General features: G+C 35.1%; 1 protein-coding gene across 1 annotated transcript in view; it reads right to left on the minus strand.

Moving 5' to 3' along the window:
• LOC121300645 (spliceosome-associated protein CWC27 homolog) overlaps nucleotides 1–20,327 on the minus strand; it is an 88,590-nt gene extending 68,263 nt beyond the window's left edge. Inside the window, exons 1-10 of the mRNA XM_041229284.1 lie at nucleotides 20,113–20,327; nucleotides 18,325–18,421; nucleotides 17,972–18,084; nucleotides 13,709–13,852; nucleotides 13,502–13,600; nucleotides 13,213–13,316; nucleotides 11,220–11,289; nucleotides 10,436–10,515; nucleotides 9,719–9,758; nucleotides 8,876–9,048 (exon numbers count right to left, since the gene is read on the minus strand). Of these exons, the coding sequence (XP_041085218.1) occupies nucleotides 8,876–9,048; nucleotides 9,719–9,758; nucleotides 10,436–10,515; nucleotides 11,220–11,289; nucleotides 13,213–13,316; nucleotides 13,502–13,600; nucleotides 13,709–13,852; nucleotides 17,972–18,084; nucleotides 18,325–18,421; nucleotides 20,113–20,154 (962 nt within the window). The 5' untranslated portion in view covers nucleotides 20,155–20,327. The remainder of the gene's footprint in view (nucleotides 1–8,875; nucleotides 9,049–9,718; nucleotides 9,759–10,435; nucleotides 10,516–11,219; nucleotides 11,290–13,212; nucleotides 13,317–13,501; nucleotides 13,601–13,708; nucleotides 13,853–17,971; nucleotides 18,085–18,324; nucleotides 18,422–20,112) is intronic.
• Nucleotides 20,328–20,498: the final 171 nt, after the last annotated feature.

Genomic DNA, 20,498 nt, shown 5'->3' on the forward strand with positions numbered 1-20,498 from the left:
TGGAAACTACTACATAAAACATTGTGCATCACCTACTCTATATGCCAAACGTCACTCATTCTAATAATCTTGACACGAATAAAAAATGTCCAGTCTGATAAAAAGAACTTCACTTTTCCTACTTTCATGCCGAGATATAGCACATGCTTTAAATCTTACCTTTCATGCACCTACATTTATTCTGTGGGTCTCAAATGTGCAGTTTTGAAAGGAAATACGTGCTAACGCAGACATCTGGGTTAAACAACATCCCAATTTGCTTGCCTTGCCTTCCAGTTCCTTTCACCACAGTACTGTCAAAGCATGTTACTGGCTGCAAGCATGTCAGTCAGTAGGGGAAGCAGCCGATTGGTTACTGATAGGAAAGAAGCCACCCCCAGGTGAAATGACCCAGAAAGTGTAAGACAGTCTAAAAGTGTGGCTTGCAAACATTTCTTAGTGCATAAGTTACCTGTAGATTTGCAGCTTGTTTAATAAAAAAGTAAAACTTAACTGACAGTTGGTGTATGCTTAACAACATGCCTTATGTGCAAATAACTTTTACTCATGTACTGGTATCCAATTTATTTTTCTACCTTAACAGAAAAGTGCATTATGTACGGCTTTAGTACGATAGTAAATATTTTGTGAAATAATTAAATGCGTAAAATAATGTTTAATACCTAATTGAAAGGTATTTAATTTACCAATATTTTTTCCCTTTAAAAGACCCTGTCCACCCTTTCATGGTGCCGTTTCGTTTTCTGCAGGTAGTTTACATGTAGTGGCAGATCACAGGATGCGGGGCTGTTGGTTATTCCTAGGGTCAACAAAAGCAACATGGGAGGTAGGGCTTTTTCTTGTAGAGCTCCTAAATTATGTAATGCTTTCTTATCTTTGTGGGTTTTAATATAACTTTGAAATTGCTGCTTTTGTATTGTGCACAGTTATTTAAATGGTCTGACTGCAGTTGTATGTGTGACTTGCTATATACTGTAACTGTATTGTGGTTTGCTCTTTTTGTTGTCATGTACTGCACAGTGCTTTGCGATACTCTTGTATAAAAGGCGTTATATAAATGCAATAAATATATACTTAGGTGTGGTTTACATACATTCCTTTTCAAAGTTCATGCTTGAAAAGCAATCCGATTATATGTGCACTTTAGATGTAGGTCACCAATGGTGCTAAACCTTTTCTATCTGTCTTACAGTAGTAATAACTTTTCACAATATACATATTTATCTGCAATGAACATGTACAATGCAAAGGTCAACTTTATTCTACAAGGGTTGGTAAAAGACACCGACGTAACCATTCCTCAATAGTAACCACCCCCAATTCCTTCAGGGAAGTTGGGAATGGACATTTGAGATCCAAGTAAATTCTGTTCTCAATAATAGGCCACACAGCAGGGATTCCCAGCTGCTTGTCCACAGACCACTACCAGTACACAGAAACACACCTACTGTATTACTACAAACTACAGAAGCGCTGATACTGTAGGCCAGTGTTACTGAAACTGGAGGGATTGTGTGAGTTCTTCAGGGAGCTGAACCACATTCAGCAATATTCTCTCCCAAAAAACCTTGACATCTCTCAAAGCAATGTTCAGTTTATTAACATGACTACCGCTGGTAGGTTCTTAGGGATATTTTGAATGCAACATTACTGATGTTAGATCTAGCCTACATTTATGATCTCTATTCCCAATACCCACTCAAACAGTGCCATAGCACCCCTTCTGTACAGACTTTTAGATTTTAGTTACATTATAGCAGCGATTGACAAATTCCAGCATGATAAATATTTTCTAATCTTGGGAACAGTTGGAGAAATAGCAACTATGAATAAGAGACACACAGCTTGTCTGTTGACATGAGTGCACTGATTCCAAACAGTGTAGCAGATTGTCTACTTTCTATGGAAATGCTTCATACTATTTCTACACTATCCTTGAAAAAGGCTACCAACCTTAAGCATGTTAAACTACTTTTCTGTCTGGATTTTCAGTATGGAATAAACATAACCTTGCACGCCAACAGGACTCACATTCTCACTTACGGTTTTTCTTCATAGATTTTTCCTTCCTTATCAAAATATATATGCTGACAAATGTCTGTGGATCAAATAGTCAAGTTCTATTTAATATATTCAAAAATGTTTTATTAGATTTGTTGGATGAATTAGGAGGCCAAAATGTGTACCACATGTGTTGGGTGATAAACACTAGGCTATCAGCATGGTAAAAGCCATCAAAGATAATTTAGTAACAAAAAAGTGATAGCCTGCTCCCACGCATGCCTAATATGCATCAGCTGAACGATGAGAGAAAAACAAAACTCCTCTTTTTACCAATAAATAAAGAGTTAGAATGCTTGTACACGTCTAACTTCACTAAACCTGCCAGAAACAAGAAAGGAGACGTGGTCAAGCAGATTACATTACAGTTGTATTTAATAGAAATAGTTACAATTCATAAGGAGCAAGTATAAATCTGTTTTGAAATCTCCAAAACTGCATTAGATAAAGAAAATGTAATGTTATCATTAGATAAAGAAAACTTTTACTTCTTCAGATTTTAACATTACATGAGACCACCAGTTGCAGGTGGCAGGCACTTATCTATCCTACTGAGGACGGATCATATCTGTGAATACAGCTATTCAAAGCGTGGAATTTTGCATTTAACCCAATAATATACAAAAACCTGAAATGTTCAATTTCATAAGGGGGTATTCATAAAATACACAATACATTTGTCCTATTTATTTATTTATTTATTTATTACCAAATAATCAAATTTCCTAGTACATAACATTTCCCATGCGAGCATAATTAAGGTTTAAAGTTTTTTCAGTAATAATCTTTCGTGAGACTTTGTTTAAAGAGCAATTCCCATTTTGCTTTAAAAAATATTATGAAATTATTTTGAAAGAAAAAGCTGGTTCAAGTAGCTGAGCAATTAAAAGGCATATTGTCATAACATTGCCAGCCCGTTTTGGAAAACCTTATGAAAACACGTCAAGTCAAACAATTGAAGGCTCTGTTGTGGTTTGAAATTCTACCTTGCCTTCTGCTGGGGCAACAATGAGCCTTATAATGCAGATTACAGATTCTCACCTTCCACCATATCAATACTCTTTCACAGGTCCTATAAGCATCTTTTATTCCAGATGACAAGACAAATGCACACACAGCCTCACCTAAGAACACACCAATCCTGCCAAGCAGCAGCAGGATGAAATGCACCACTGTAACAATTCACTCTTTGTCCCAATCCAACACTATACCTACCAGCACTCTGATGCACAGCCAAGAAAAACCACTGTGTTGGGTTACAGCTCTTGTGCTCAAACAATCTGTGCTTGTGCTTAATATACTACAGTCTGTCTGCATTTTAGTCACTGCCAATCATCTGTAAGGATAGTGTGTCTGGTTTTATATTTTATTAATTTATTATACGAGTTAAAAATAACGTTCAATGAGCCATATATATATATATATATATATATATATAATTTGGAGATTGTGTCATTTGAACTATCCATCCTAGATTTAAACATGGTTAACAGAAAAATGAAAAACATCAAAGTATGTATTAATACTATATAAAAACACATACATGACTGAACTCTAAAGTGCACCTAAAAAGCAAGCCACCAAAAAAAAAAAAAATGTAATAGATACCCTTTTTAATTGCTTTGGCAAAAAGTACAACAACTGGGAATGTTTATCCAGGATTATTATATGCATTTGCAAAACAACAAAAAAGTCATTGTTAAGATTCTGATATTTTTCCAGAAATATCACTAATAAAAATGAATATGGCTCCACCTTTGTAAATAAAAACATAACTGTATTGAATAAAGAAAATAGTAAATAGTCAGCAAGGCAATACTACACAAAGGTAGTTTAACCTCTTCATTTAAATTTACTTTGAAAACACCACCTAGTCCTTATGGGAATTTTTTTTTTCTAATTACCTATTCCTTTCAACTGATATGCCTTCAAGCTTATTTTTTAAATGTATTTATTAAAGAGTGAACACAAATGTAATTAATTAGTTTTCGTAATACAAATAATTGCGAGTCAACTGCTTTTGATCTGTACAGAAACTAACCACAAATCTTTCTTTGTTCCAACTATTCAGCTATAAGTCCTGAAGCAGTGTGACTAAAATAATAATATTATTTGTATTATGTAATAAGAAATAGTTATACACATGTCAAATTAACTATTGCCTCTTTTTTAATGACTGTGTGCGGCTGGTGTAGGCAAAGATGCTGCATTATAAAAGAGAATAACAAATGTGTCAGTAACATACCGGTACATTCTCAGCCACAGCTGTAAATTTAAAATTTAAAGCAATTAGTATGCCGGAAAAATGTATGACCATGACGCATGTCAACAAAATATAATTAAATATTGATAAGTGGTATTTAAGACCTAAAGGTAGGTTAATGAAGTGTTATTATCATGGTAAAGTACAATAAAATGACAGATTTACAGTGTGTGGAATAATGCCTAGTATTCTCAATATACAAGCGCAACATACAGCCAGATGAATGTACAGAGAGAGAGGCATCGCCATATATCGCCACAGTCTTCTGCCTCTGGCATGTAACTACATGAGGCGGGCATTACAATATGATTAAGCCCGCTCCTTCGGGCTCAAATACTTAATTAATGAGATTAAAATGCATAAATATATTCCTCAGTCACATCCAATTGAAGTAACCTTAGATAATGTAAAATACCATCTTTCAATCTAATCCGGGTTAAATGCAAAACATCTATCAAAGACCCTTCAACTGTCTAAATCACAGAAGTTAAACTGCAAATGCTGACCCCTCTTTATCAAAGTTCTTGCAAGGGCGCCAGGTTGATGGATTTGTGTCAGCAGGCATGGCTGCAGCTGACTGATGGATTCAGTTATTCTCTGGGTCATGAGGGGGTCAGACGACAGAGATAGTTTTACATCCAAGTATCGTAATCATTTCAGCCTTATTTTGTATGGCCTGTTTCCTAGCCCTGTACAGCACCCCCTTCTCTACTGTGGCTGTTACATCAGGGCTCAAATAGCAGGGAAATATTAGTCTCAGCTGCACATGAGCAGATGAACCCTGGAGGCTCAAGTTCCGTTTACCAGCTCGACTGACAAGCAGGGGTTGCTGTAACACAGCGAGACGTACAGTACCTACCCCTGCAGCATTTCAAAATTTCTGACACATTTTCACGATTGAAAAAATGTAAATCTCCATGTGGGCATATTATTTACTGCTGTCTTTTCTTGAGTTCAGTTGTTAAAGCATTACTCATACCTACAATCATACTTTGTTCCAATATCTCATCTGGACTATCTAGAAATTAGTTTAATCGCTATATATTCTTAAGTTCCTTTAATTATCAGGCACAGTAAACCCTGCCGCAGTCTTTCATAAATGTTTAAATTTGTGATTTGACACTAGAACTGCTGAAAAGTGGCCTTGGCTTTGTGCAGCAGACTAAAATAGGTTCTGTATATTAAATTAAGCACATCCCATGCCTTACTCGACACAACACTGGTACAGCAAGCTTTTGGCAAGACTTCAGCTATATAGGAGTTCTAACTTTTTATAGCAATGCTACGATTGCTGACAGTCATTTTAGGAATTTCCCTTATTCGGGAAATCTTAGGAGTACATAGTTGTTTCTTTTTTTGAAGTAAAGTCTCAATAAATAATCTTTTCCCTGACAATCAGATACTTAATTTTTTAAAGAGGAGTAGAAATTATTTTTGAAAAATAGTTCAAATAGCATCACATATTTTCCCCAAAAAACAACAATAGGATAAAAAGCTTTGGTCTCCTGTATAGACAAATAGGCAGAAGACCCCTAGCCCTGAATCTAAGGTCTGTCATTGGCTCAATGTGTGAACTTGGGCCAAGTTGCTTCACCTCTGTATCTGCTATAAAATTGGATCAAAGTTAATGAATGTGGTGGAACGCTATCAAGGTTTTCCTCAAAAAAAAAAAAAAAAAAAAAAAAAAAAAAAAATTGATGTTTAAAAATGAAATTTACTGCCTTTAACCCTATTTAAAATGTATTAAACTGAATAACTGACAACGACATCTTTGAATAAAATGAAATTAGATTATTTTAGTAGCTCAATTTTGCTAGTATAGTTTGCTAGTATAGTTTATTTGTCAGCGTTCAAAATGTGTACTTTAAAAAGCTACACGATCAATGTCTTTTATCAACAGTCAGTGTTTAAAAAAATTTAATTTAAAATCAGCTGTGCTCGCTGCAGTACAACTGTTCAAAGGTTGACAGTGCCTCCTGCTGGCTATTCTATATAAACCAAGAGCAACTGCATTACATAGTAATCCCTGTTTCTGTAAGCAAAACTTTGCTTTCTTCTGTGTTAATTCTTTTGTATACCGATTATCTTACACTAGGTCCTCTGTGGACTAGACATATGGACTAATTCTATCCTCTTAGAGAAGGTATATCTGACAGTGACTCAAACCTGCGATTGTTATTTACAGCTCTGAACAGAAATAAAATATGCTTAATGCCCCGTTTCTTTTTAGTATCTACTTGCTATCCAACGTACATTTCCAAAAGATGAAGTGGGGCGACGTCTGTTAATAGCCTGTGACGCTTCACTTTCAATATTCTTGGTAGGAACATCAACACTGATTTTTTACAATTGCCTCAAGATATTTAAATGCACACCAGTGAACACAAATACCATTACAAATGGGCACCATTTTTCAACTTTGTATACAGTTAAAAACATAGTAAACACACTGATCAAATGTGCCTGTCAATCAGCACGTCTGTCCTAACAGTCGATGCAACACATCCTCTCGATTACCTGTCTTAACAAATTGTATTCCAAGATGAAGTCACTCACAAGTAAAATACACTGTGCCCCATACTGTGCTGCAAAGGCGTGACATGCTTTACTTTACAAAGGAAAACTCAGAGAAAAGAATGCTTGAGCAAGATCAAAGGACAGTGGAAAATGTATTTAAGGAAATAAGAACAGGACCCAAGGAAAATTTAACTCCACTGGATAAAAGGCACATTGTGTAGAAGCCTAGACAGAAAATAAAGATGCAAGATGCAATTTCCTATTTAAGTACAGACCATAAGATTTTAAATAGTTATAAATAAAATAATATATCGGTCAGAATATATTACCACACAGTAACATAGAAATATTTTTGGACGGGAATATATTCTGACCCATATAATTTTTGTATATATTCAATGCTTTTTACCCTCTTTCTTAAGCTGTTTTTGCTTATCTAAGACAATGTAGAAAATTGTGCATTCACAGTTATGTTTGTGCTGGTTATGCTGCTATGTGTCAGAGAAAAGGTTCAAAGTCGACCACATTTATTTATTTATATTACTGACAAGATTAAATTTTTCAGGTAGCTGGTGAAATTCTCTCATTTCTACCACTCAGCACAAATACAACCTTGTGAGGTTTATGTCTATAAGCGTTTTTCTCCTTGTATTTAAATTTTCATGAACTTTTAAAAATGTTTGTTTACAATTCTTCTGTTGGTGTGAAATATTTGTTTTGAATGTATCCTATTATTGGCCGCTTTACAGGTTTTAATTAGAGATAAATATGGTGGCAGTTTACATTAAGGACACTTTCACACCTAGCTCACTTGCAAGTGATTTGAATCGTGGTTCACTTGCAAACTAAAGCCCCTTTCACACTGGCACGCCTACCCGGGTCACAATCCCGCGTAGTGTGAAACCACGTACCTGGGTTGTACATGGGTTAACCAGGGTCCCAGCAACTCACCTCAGGATGTGGGTAGACACGCTTTGACCTGGGCTGAGCGAGACAAAATGCTTGACGGCCGCTCATGAGCCGACGCAATAACAAACAGCCACGTCTGCGTGAGGGTTTCACTACCGCAAGGAATATTTCTGTTTATTCTCTTTAGCCAGATTTTTGTTGATTGAGACACAGCATGGGCCAGATTGCAGCAGGGATGTAGAAACATTTGCTCTAATCAACATTTGGGCCAACGGTTCAATCCAGAGAAGCTCGGATGGATGCGTCAGTAACAAGCTGCTTCCGGGGCATTGATACGCATATAGTTTACTTGCGTCTGTCACCCAGGTCAACCCTGCTTTATCAAAAGCAGTGTGAAATGGCATACCCAACCTGCATGACACCAAGTCCTGACCCAGGTAGGTTCTGACCCGGGTAAATCATGCTAGTGTGAAGGGGCTTAACTATTTGTTTTAAGTTTGCTTCGCAACAGAAAAATTGAAGCAAACTTCAGTTTCTTTTAAGCGGAGACCACAAAGGTTGTCTAGGGTAACACAGTTTCAGAATTGTTGCTTTAAAAGGTTCACTTATTTGTTTGACAGGAAAGGATCCACCTACTATTATATGTTGACATAGATGCTTAGATATGCTCCAGTCAAGGGTTTTCAGTTGACTGTTTTGTGTGCTCACCTGCCACCTGCTGGTCAGGTTTAAAAACAGAACATTTCAGAGGGCTTGGTGTGAAAGCACTTGTCTGAGTGTTGCAACAGTCACAATTACAGGAAAAAGTTGTTGCCAAATAACAGACAAGTAAACTGGCTTTCAAAGATTAAGCTATTCTTGTAAACTCCAAACAATGTCCACTTGGAGAAATGGGGAAAAAGTGCAGTATATCTTGAGATTATTACAAGATTACACTTCAAGTGAGAAAATTCACATTTTCCATTGAACAAGGCACAAGGGAGACATAAATGCATCCCAAAAAGGGAATTTTAATGCTGGTCATATTTAAATATAAAACAATGTGAATACAAAGTAGAATACATTTAATACAGTATAAACGGTACACACGTAGCAGAGAGCAGGGTTCTGCGGTTATTCACTCACCTACGGCTGGTTTTCTTATCCCTTTCCTCTTTCTCTCCAGGCTGCTGTTTGACATCTATGTTTTTATCTTTTTTCAGTTTCTTTGAGATCCTGTCTTTCATTTGCTGCCTTTCCTCTGTGTTGCAATCACTGTCGTCTGCACCTTCCTCTTCCTCCTCCTCCTCCTCCTTACCCTTTCAAAACATTCAAATAAAGGGGTTACATCTGTTGAAATCATTTCATAAATGTTACTTACTACTATGGTTTCTATGCAGGTTTTAAAGAAGCACGTTATAGGAAACATAGCTGTATATATTTACATTTTAAAAATACAGTATCTAGGTAAAAGAAAGCTCTGATTAGGGTTTTATACTTGCACTTTCTACAGTAGGTCATTTTACCTGTAGTGTGAAATTCTCTCCTCTTTTACACTATTTCCTGTTATTAACCAACCAGATGTTTCCCTTAAAGACGGAGGTGCTTTGTACCAGTTTCATGCTTTGATTCCCAAAACACTGCTGAAGTGAAACGACCTTCAAAGTGTAACACACTGCCAAAAAACTGGGTTTTCTTTAGCCTACAGTAGCATGGTACCAGATACAATCATCAAAAAAAACAAAAAACACAAAAACACAACGTCACTTATAACATGTGCTTCTTACAAAACTGCACCTGTGAGACCTATATAGTGAATGGAAGGGTAAGATTCCTGTTTAATTTCTCCTAACCCCTCTATGATGTAATAATACCATAGTATTTTACTGTAATATTATGAAAAAAGGTGACTGAAATTTTGGCATCACGTTTTTCCAGGACACACTTCAAATCAATACCATTACACTTTTTGTAAGTTACATAACATACCTCAAACGAATCCCCTCTTTGTCTTTTAGATGTTTGTCCCCTGTAAGAGAAGTTAAATTATAGTTAGCATCTCATACAACCAGTTACATAAAGCATTTATTTTGACAGAGTATGAAGAAGAAAAAAACAAAACAAAACAAAAAACCAACTGTCTTGGGTCTGTGAATTTGTTTTGTAAAATAATAATAATAAAAAATAAATAAAGCAGAGCACATAGTTCTTGTTTTTACAAACCATGAACAATATAATGTTGCACTGGAGGTAGATCGCTTTCAGGTAAACTATCTACTTTAAAACTGTATCTTGTATTATTGTAAATACCAAAAAAAGAAATATTAAAAAACAAAAACTAAAAGAAACTACATTTTACCAGAACTATTTAAATAAGCCAACAGAAATGCAACCTCTCCCATGGTTTTGGATATAGGAGGCATTGAAAGTCTTTGAAGCAAAAAAAACAGATCAAACCTGACTGATTTTTAAAAATTTTTTTTATTGATATTAAGCAGTCTAAAAGAGCATTTCATTTGACACAATGAAATACAATAGTGCTGATGTTACATATGGATGAACCATCTGAGAGAAATAGGACATTAAACACGAAAAATCACAATACAATTCAGATCACTAATTAAAAGACGACCTTGGAGATGAGAAGGCATTAAAAGCAAACTAATTACATAAATGTAATGATAAAAAAAAAAAAATTAATTATACCGGTCTACAGCAGGAACTGAACTCAATCTTGGGTCACCTTTCAGTAAATCGTGGCTGCTCTTGCTTCTTCCTTTCATACTCTAGAAAAAAAAACAACAACAAAACACTTAAGCACAGAAAGTAGATACAACATGAACTCTTTTGGCTAGGTTTAAAATAAATTAGTTCCTTAAAGCAATTGTAGCTAACAAAATAATTCAATCAATCATAGCCATGTTTCACTTGTAAGCTACATAGCTCTCAAGTGTGCAGTTTTAAAAGAAACACATGTCTTTATTAAAACCTGGCATCTCATACTACTTTAGTTTAAAGGAAGCTCTCACTTTCTATGTCTTACTCGAGGGTTATCTGTTCACATTTGAGATTCCTGGGTCATTTCACCTCAGCAGTGTCTTCTGGATCAGTTTGTTACTGTCTGAAAGCATATCAGTCACTATGGGAAGCAGCTGATTGGTTATTGACAAGAAAGAAGCCAGGGAAGGGTGTACAAGGAAATCTAAAAGCATGGCTTTTAAAGTTTTCTTTAACCTAGTGTAGTATTAGACATCATGTTTTGAAGTGAAAACACACATTTGCTATAACAAGCATATTATATATATATATATATATATATATATATATATATATATATATATATATATATATATATATATATATATATATATATATATATATGGTATAGCAGGACCTATATATGAATAGCAATCGTCAGTAGCAAGATATGAATAGCAACATCAGTAATACATTTCACAGATGAATTTAGAAGGAACTACTATTTCATTACCTGGCTGACTTTATTTACTTCTACTTCTTCCTCTTCTGCTTCTTCTCCGAAAGAAAGCAAACTGAAATTTCTAAAGAAAATAAAGACAGAAATTGAAATATTACACAAATGTTGAGAAATACCATGTACCATTTATATGCTTATCAACAAATTAATTACAGAATAGCATAGTTAGTTAAAATGGTTCATATTGGGGAATCAGAGGAGCGTAGGTACCTGACCAAGATAACCGAGTAAAAAATCAAATTACCAAATTATGAAAGAACCTTCAAGTGGACAAACCCAATGTACAAACTAACTGACAGCTGCTGGAGCAAGGTCACCTCTGCACTGCACAGCACACAAAATATTTGTATTGCCTAAACGGGAATATAGTAGCAAAAACAAAAGACCCTATTCACAAAGCCTTAACTTGTCAGTCATGTTTTAATGGGTCACAAAAATCCATCTTCAATAGCCAGTAGCCAAAACAATTCATTCAATTTTACACTCTAGTTAACTGTACACTGCATGTATGTATAAACAAACATAAAAAACAGGCCCTCTAGATCCTGATTTTATATACACACACACACACACGTAAAGGTGATATAAGCTACCTTCACTAATTCAGTCTTTTCAATATTTACCTGTTTTCTGATGTGCAAGTCATACAGAGAAATAAAATGCTAGCACTTAGATTGAGTTATTGGGGTAGAAAATGTCCATTTATGAAGACTGAATGACTTTGATCTATTGTTTATGCTTCTCTAACCCCCTCTCTAATATGCAAATCAAACAGCTATATTATTTTAGAAAGCAATTGAGAGCACAACAGCTGTGTCCGACAGAATATATGCAGGTTGCTTCATCAGGGTATACACAGTTTGTACGCACAACCTAACATGAAAGCACTTAATAGATGAAAATGGTTGCATATTTCTCTTTGTACTTGACATGCAATCTGCCGAGGCAATTTATTTTATAAATGTCATATATATATATATATATATATATATATATATATATATATATATATATATATATATATAAACCAGTGATGTGACCAGATAGATGTGACAAACATGACAGCAGGACTATACAAAAGTGGAGTTCATAGAAGAATCCCAGATAGATACAAAATATACTGCTGCTTTGAATGAGTGGGTCAAACTCAATTTCACCACACATACAGTATGTGTTAACAGAAATAATGCTGACATCTTAGTCTGATTCAGCACCAGTGCTCCACATTCAAGTAATCTGACTGCCTTGTATTTTTGGTTACATGTTTAAAAAAATAACCTGAGAAAGACATTCATTAAAAAGGACAATATAGATTGTATAAAACAAATAAAAATTGATAAATATATGATCTTTACAGATAAACACAGATGAACAATGCCAAACCTACTGATGGAAGCAGGAATGAATGGAGCCCAGAGTAGAAATCATTTTCAAATGGCCTTTAGGGTCTTCAATTCTTGTGATTAGATGCATATTAGGATATGCTCTCCTAATCACATACCTTCATCTCTACACAGCATCTGGTTTCTATAGTTTACAGTGCCATTTTGTTCACCTTTGTTTATATGTTGCTGCATGTGATCATTTTTTAAGAAACTGATTTATTATTATTCCTGGCAGTACTGTAATGATTCCAAATCCTGTTATCCTACAACAAAGTGACACGGAACAAATGTCATTAACAGCATGGCAAACAGCCTTCCACCAACTCAAATGACTAATCAGTTGACACTAGATTCAGAGCTGAAGCAGCAAATACCTGAACTGTATTCAAATTCCAAGATTTTAAAAAATCAAAAGACCAAAACACTTACCATATAACACCCATAACTAGAGAAAGAATTGAGAGTACACGGAGACGGTGTACTAATATAAAATAAAAAACAGCTTCATCTCACATGCTAGCCACTCTGAAGACTGTACTGTAATCTTGCTGCACCCAGTAGATACTGCTTAAATAAAGAATAATGAGAAGAAAAAAAAATACTTTGTGGCTTTGGACTGAAATTTCTTTCCGTCGTCCTTTTCTTTTTCCTTTTTAATGTTTTGTATTGCCCGTGGAACTATGTCATCAAAGGGACTGTGCAACACCTGCGAGAAAATATTCCACACAAAAAAAAAAAAAAAAAATCTCATGACTGTGGGAAAAAATGATGGACTGCAGACATTTTTAGTGGTTCAAACAAAACTAAACAGACTAGCACTTTTTTAATAACTTGTCACAGTACTTCGAAAAATCTTTAGGATTGTGGATTGAAAAGTAATGTTTTATTTACCTCAGTAGATCGTACTTTGTGTGCATTAAGTGGTCTTTCATCTTTATCCGTTTCCACTTCTGCTAATCGCAACATATTGTACACTGTATCTCCTGTAACCTATAAACCAAACCAGCATTTTAGAGATGGATTCTATCCTGTAAATTCTACACTAACCAATACAAAATGAAAGTTAATGCAGGAAATAATTAGGGAACATTTTATTACCTTTCCAAATATAGTGTGTTTGTTATTAAGCTCATCTGCACGACCCAATGTAAAGAAAAACTGGCTGCCATTATCATGGGGTCCAGCGTTTGCCATAGCAACCAGTCCTCTTCTGTTGAAACGCAGCCTGGAATGGAATTCATCCTACAATTTAAAAACAGAATATCTATCAAGGTCTTTCAAAATGAAAAGAGTCTTGCCATAAAACACATTGTCTAACTTTCTTATTTTCAGGCTTTTGCTGTTGTACTCAAGGATACAGTCATTTACATTGTAAGAGCCAGTAAAAGAATGAACAATGCAGTTTAACACTTAAGAAGCCAGAATGTATTCATCTTAAACATGATTATACATTGTATAATTGGACCCTTCTCAGAGCTACATCACCAAAAATCATGATTATACATTGTCATTGGACCCTTCTCAGAGCTGCATCACCAAAAATCATGATTATACATTGTCACTGGACCCTTCTCAGAGCTGCATGATCAAAAAAGTTTGTGGTTAATATTAATATTAGTAAGCAAGCCGATACCATATGAAATGAGAGGCCCAGCTGTAAGCCTTGTGCTCTGCTTACTGCGAGACTGAGAGTATGCCTTGCACAAGCAGTAGAAGTACCAGTACATTTCAACAAACCCTTACAGCTTGCTCCACCAAATGCACTTCACAAAGCAGCGAATAACAAACTGAATGGTTGAAATGATGGCTGAAGACACATTGATTATCAGCACTGTTGAAGGACAGGGCTGAATAAATAATGAACACAAAAAAAATAATAATACTTGACTTTTAGTTAATGACATTCAATGACTTAACATCTACTCTGTACTACATTATTTATAAAGCTTCTTACAGCAGAACGTACACCAGGCCCAGGAGGTATGCACTGCATTCAATATGATATGTTACATAATGGACACATTTATTAAGATTTTATAGTTTTCCAATGGAGATATAATTTATTGATGCATTTTAATCTGTATGTTGCCTTTAATTATTGTTTAGAAATGATGCATAAGCTGGGCTGCATAAGTTGTGCTTTATGCATGCTGTACTTACATTATACTTCCTGTTAATAAAAACAGCTACTTAATGGTATTATGCAAGCACGATTTTTAGCCAGTGGCACGTTGATGTAAAGTATAATATTGTAATTAATTAATAGTTTACTAAATGACGTGTATTCGATTAATAAAATATACTGAAATGCCCATCCCTAGCAGGGTTACCCAACACAGCACTTCTGTACGCAGTCTCAGAGTCTGACTGTACAACAAATATGACGTGCAGCATATCAGTTCCCTCAACCTATTATCGTAACTCATTCCTTTAAATCCCAGGGTTAGTCCGATTGCTCTTCGCTGGTCTCTTTCAAGCCAGTGGATTACACAACCTTGTCATATTTGTACGGATTTGTACTTTTGAGTTAATAACCAAGCATTCCATTTGCTTTTTTTAATTGCTGCACACTGTCTGATTGCTGACACTAATGAGTCTAATAGAACACATTTGAATGTTTTAGACATGTGAAAATCACAGATTGAAATACACATCTCTGAATATACATTACGAGGGCCCAACTGAAGAGTTTCTGGGGAAAAAAATATCAGGGAGAGAGAACAATCAGTGGTATCCAAACCTATATTAGCAAATCAGCTTTTTTTTTTTTTTCTTTTTACATCCTATTGGTTTGCTAATAGATATCGAAAAAAAAAAAAATTTTTACACTCTTGCTTACACAAATGTCTTTGACAAGTTCCACCAAGTTAGTCCAAATTGGTGATGTAAATGATGCGGTTAAACATTACTCTCCACGAGATTGAAATGCAAGATGACTCAATTTAACATTTACTGCAGCACATGGCTTTAAACTTCAGATTTAATTCAAAAAAGGGGACTTTGACTAGATGGCAAGAAAAAAAAACATATATATACACACACACACACAAACAACGTGTGTATATTATATATATATATATATATATATATATATATATATATATATATATATATATATATATATATATATATATATATATATATACACACACACATATACATAGATATATATATATATATATATATATATATATATATATATATATATATATATATATAATGTGTGTTGTGTGTGTGTGTGTGTGTGTATATATATATATATATATATATATATATATATATCTGTGTGTGTGTGTGTGTATATATATATAGTGCCTTGCAAAAGTATTCAGACTCCTGACCAATTCTCTCATATTACCAAATTACAAATGGTACATTGAAATTTCGTTCTGTTTGATATTTTATTTTTAAACAATGAAACTCAGAATCAATTATTGTAAGGTGACAGTGGTTTTATGATGGGAGATATTTTTAAGAAAAATAAAAAACTGAAATATCTTGCTTGCATAAGTATTCAACCCCTGTGCTCTGGAAGCTCCCAGTTTGCACCGATGAAAGAAATTGCCCTAACGAGGACAGAATTACCTTACCATTGGCCTCCACCTGTGAACCATTAAAGTTGCTGTCACATTTTCTGGATAAAAAACCCCCTTTTGAAGGATCATTGGTAAGGCTGTGAATCTGAAGGAAAATGAAGACCAAAGAGCATTCTACAGAAGTTAGAGATAAAGTAATACAAATGCATAGATTAGGAAAAGGGTACAAAATAATATCCAAGTGTTTGGATATCCCAGTAAGCACAGTTGGATCAATAATCAGGAAGTGGAAGCTGCATCACACCACCCAGGCACTGCCAAGAAAAGACCGTCCCTCAAAACTCAGCGCTCAAACAAGAAGGAGACTTGTGAGAGAAGCCACAGAGAGGCCAACAATCACTTTGAAGGAGCTACAGAGTTCAGTGGCTGGGAGTGGAGTAATGATGCACCAGTCAACCATATCAAGAGCTCTGCATAACACTGGCCTGTATGGGAGGGTGGCAAGAAAGAAGCCGTTACTCAAAAAGTACCATCTGAAAGCACATCTGGAGTTTGCCAGAAAGCATGAGAGTGACCCAGCTGCAATGTGGGAAAAGGTTTTGTGGTCAGATGAGACCAAGATAGAGCTTTTTGGCCAAATACTCAAAGAGCTATGTGTGGCGCAAACCAAACACTGCCCATGCCTCAAGACACACCATCCCTACAGTGAAGTATGGTGGTGGCAGCATCATGCTGTGGGGATGCTTCTCCTCAGCAGGTAGTAGACATCTTGTTACAATTGAAGGAAGAATGGATGGAGCAAAATACAGGAAAATACTGCAAGAGAATCTGCTTCAGTTCGCTAAAAAACTGAAGCTTGGGAGGAAATTCACCTTTCAGTAGGACAATGATCCCAAGCACAAGGCCAAATCAACATTGGAGTGGCTCAAGAACAAAAAGGTAAACGTCCTACAGTGGCCCAGTCAAAGTCCTGATCTCAATCCTATTGAGAATCTGTGGCACTATTTGAAAATTGCCGTCCACAAGCGTCGTTCAACCAACCTGAACAACCTGGAGCAAATCTGCCAAGAAGAATGGTCCAAAATCACTCCGACACTGTGTGCAAAGCTGGTACATACTTACCCCAAGAGATTTAAAGCTGTTACTGCAGCGAAAGGTGGCTGTACCAAATATTAATGTGTGGGGGTTGAATACTTATACAAGCAAGATATTTCAGTTTTTTATTTTTCTTAAAAATATTTCCCAACATAAAACCAATGTCACCTTACAATAATTGATTTTGAGTGTTTTAAAATAAAATATCGAACACAACGAAATTTCAATGTACCATTTGTAATTCAGTAATATGAGAGAATTGGTCAGGGGTCTAAATACTTTTGCAAGCCACTATATATATACACACATATACACACACACACACACACACACACACACACACACACACACACACATATATATATATAAAATTTTAAAAAATAGGGAAAAGGGAAAACATAACAATTACGCCTAAAAGTTAGTGTTAAGAAGACCAAAATCAATTGACAATGTGGGTCAGCTGAAAATGCTTGATAACACCCAACAGAAAGCTAACACAGTAAACTACTACATATAGTAAAAAGAATGTATCAGGTTATTTAGCACATCCCTTAACCATTCGTAATAACAATGAAAATAGCTTTTAGTTTTTGTATCACTAGAAGAACAGGCCATCTAAACACATACGAATTACTTTGGACTAGCACTAACATTTGATCTCCAGGCAACATTACATTCTGAACTGTTAAAGGCATTTAATGAAATACAGTATGCTCTTGAGGTTACTTACCTTAAAGGGGCGCCCATAGATGGATTCTCCTCCAGTTCCTGTTCCAGTGGGATCCCCTCCCTGCACGATAAATTCTGGGACAACACGGTGGAATACTGTACTGTCATAGTACCCTAAAAATAAATAATTTATTCAATAATTAAGACATTACAATCTTTTTTATTACCACTTATTAACATAAGAAACATAATCACTTTCCCATTTTCTGAATAGATTAAACAAAAAATCAATGCTAGGTTAATGGAAAATAAATGGCTTAATGATAAATTAAACAAATATTCTTGTCAAATAACAAAAAATGAGCAAAAATCACTAACGCTATGAAGACCAGTAAAGACAATCTAAATGCTTACCTTCCATGCAAAGCTGAACAAAATTTCTGCATGCTTTTGGGGCCTCTTTGGACCACAGTTCAATATCAATATCACCTGCCGATGTCTTTAACAATACCTGGAGAAAAAAGCAATACCATTGCATTGCAGGTGAGGTTTGCTGCTTTCATGCAGATGAACATAAACAAAACAGGATCTTGGCAAGCGCATTGTGGCTTAAAAATTCTACAACACACAGTATAAACTGAGGGGTAATATTACCCTGTAAATCAAAAAATATGTACATGAAATATCAAGTTTTAAAAGAATGCACTGTGGTCACTGTATCATATACAAAATTTATCTGGCCTACATTAGATTTTTCAGTCCCTGAGGAATAAAGCAGGGATCATTTATTTTTTTCCATAAATATTTATGTGCATTATTCCAAACCATTCAACAAACCGTACTGTTTTCTAATGAATACATCCCAGTCAACTGGCATGTTGATCATCATCTGGCTCCGACCTGTGCCGCTTGCAGATTCATAATTGTGTCTCTAATGCTCAGATTCTGCATTCACCTTTATTCACACTACCTAAATAATACATGATCATCATGTCTTGAAAACATGGATTAATTATGGTAGAGAATACATTCAATTATAATGAAAATAAAATACTTTTGTTTGAATGCAGATGTGTGTATTTTTGTTAGCACTGCATAAACTGGTTACTGGATTATTCTGCAGCAAGCAGATTCTGTCACAAAGGCAAGGGTGATTGGTATTGATTGCCATGGTAATGTAGTAATTCCAATTTAAATATCTAAACGTAACAGGCTTGAATTTGCGCCGATTCCTGCTGACTGCTTTATTAGCCCCAGTGAAGTGCAGCAATCAGCATGAATTCAAGCAGCTGTTTGGTCAATTGTTCAACTTGAATGGTAAATTAGTCCAATCAGCATCACTGACTCACACTTGGGTGTCAGCATATGCTTATTAGAGAGTGATTCTCGTTATATTAAAGTAATTGTATCTTACAAAATAGTTCCATAAATGTTCTCCACCACGCATACCCATTTATACAAGTCTGAAATGTGCAGCTTTGAAAGCAAACATGTATTTATATTTTTAAAAAATGATACCTGGTACTACAATAGGTTAAAGAAATGTCTGCTTGCAAGAGGTCAGCCCTTCACTGGTTTCTTTCCTGTCAATAACCAATCTGCTGCTTTCCATATTTACCGACATGCTTTAACTCAAAATACACTGCTGGGGTGAAAAGAACAAGGCAGTAACATACTTCCTGGAAGGCAAGCAAACTTAGTAGTGTAGTAATTAGTAGTGGTTTATACCAACAGTATAATCGTAAATCTCAAAAAACGACTCACTTCTAAATCTTTTGTAGTCATTTTTGTATTACCCTAGTATAAATACATGTTAATTTGGATTCATATGTTGTTTTTTTTCTGACTTTATGTGAACGAAAAGACACACATTTGCCCGTTTTCCCATTGGAAATAGTGATATTTTGAAATATCACTGTCCTGGTCACAAAAGCAAAGTTTGTGGGGAATAACAGCCATGTTCTATACTTTTGAGGCATAAGCAATTAGGAAATAACACTTATTACCCAGGAACAAAAATTGTCTTACATAGTGTAATTAATGCACCTCTGCAGTGCCAGGTGGAAGAGACCTGCTGTGTGCGTGACAGCTTTCGTAACGAAGACTGTATCTATTCAGTCAAATAAGTATAAGTAGACATGGGAAACCACTTGTGCTGTATAATTAAGTACTGTACTACTAAACAAAAACAAACACGTTTACCTTTCCATTCGTTGGGGGTTCTTGTATATAAATGTTACTCATTGTTTTCTTCTGGTTAAAACAATTAAATTCTAGAACTGCAAACAGTCAGAATACAATATAAAAATACCAGCCTTCCCTTTGACTTCTGACGATAATAACAACACACTAGCTAAATCAGAGAAAGCGAAGTAAATATACCGCCATGTTGTTGAAAAACAAAATCACGCATGGAAAAAATAGGGATGAGTTCACGACCAAGGTGCGCACATTTAAAACAGCAAGAAAATAAATCAAATGAAACGATGTTCTAATAAAAAAAGTACAAACAAGTATATTAAATACATAAAGGTATATTATTTCATTCTACTGAAAAACGTTGTATTGTATTTATTTACTTTTTTGTC

This window comes from Polyodon spathula, chromosome 2, assembly GCF_017654505.1.
Source record: "Polyodon spathula isolate WHYD16114869_AA chromosome 2, ASM1765450v1, whole genome shotgun sequence".
In the NCBI taxonomy this organism is placed as follows: domain Eukaryota; kingdom Metazoa; phylum Chordata; class Actinopteri; order Acipenseriformes; family Polyodontidae; genus Polyodon; species Polyodon spathula.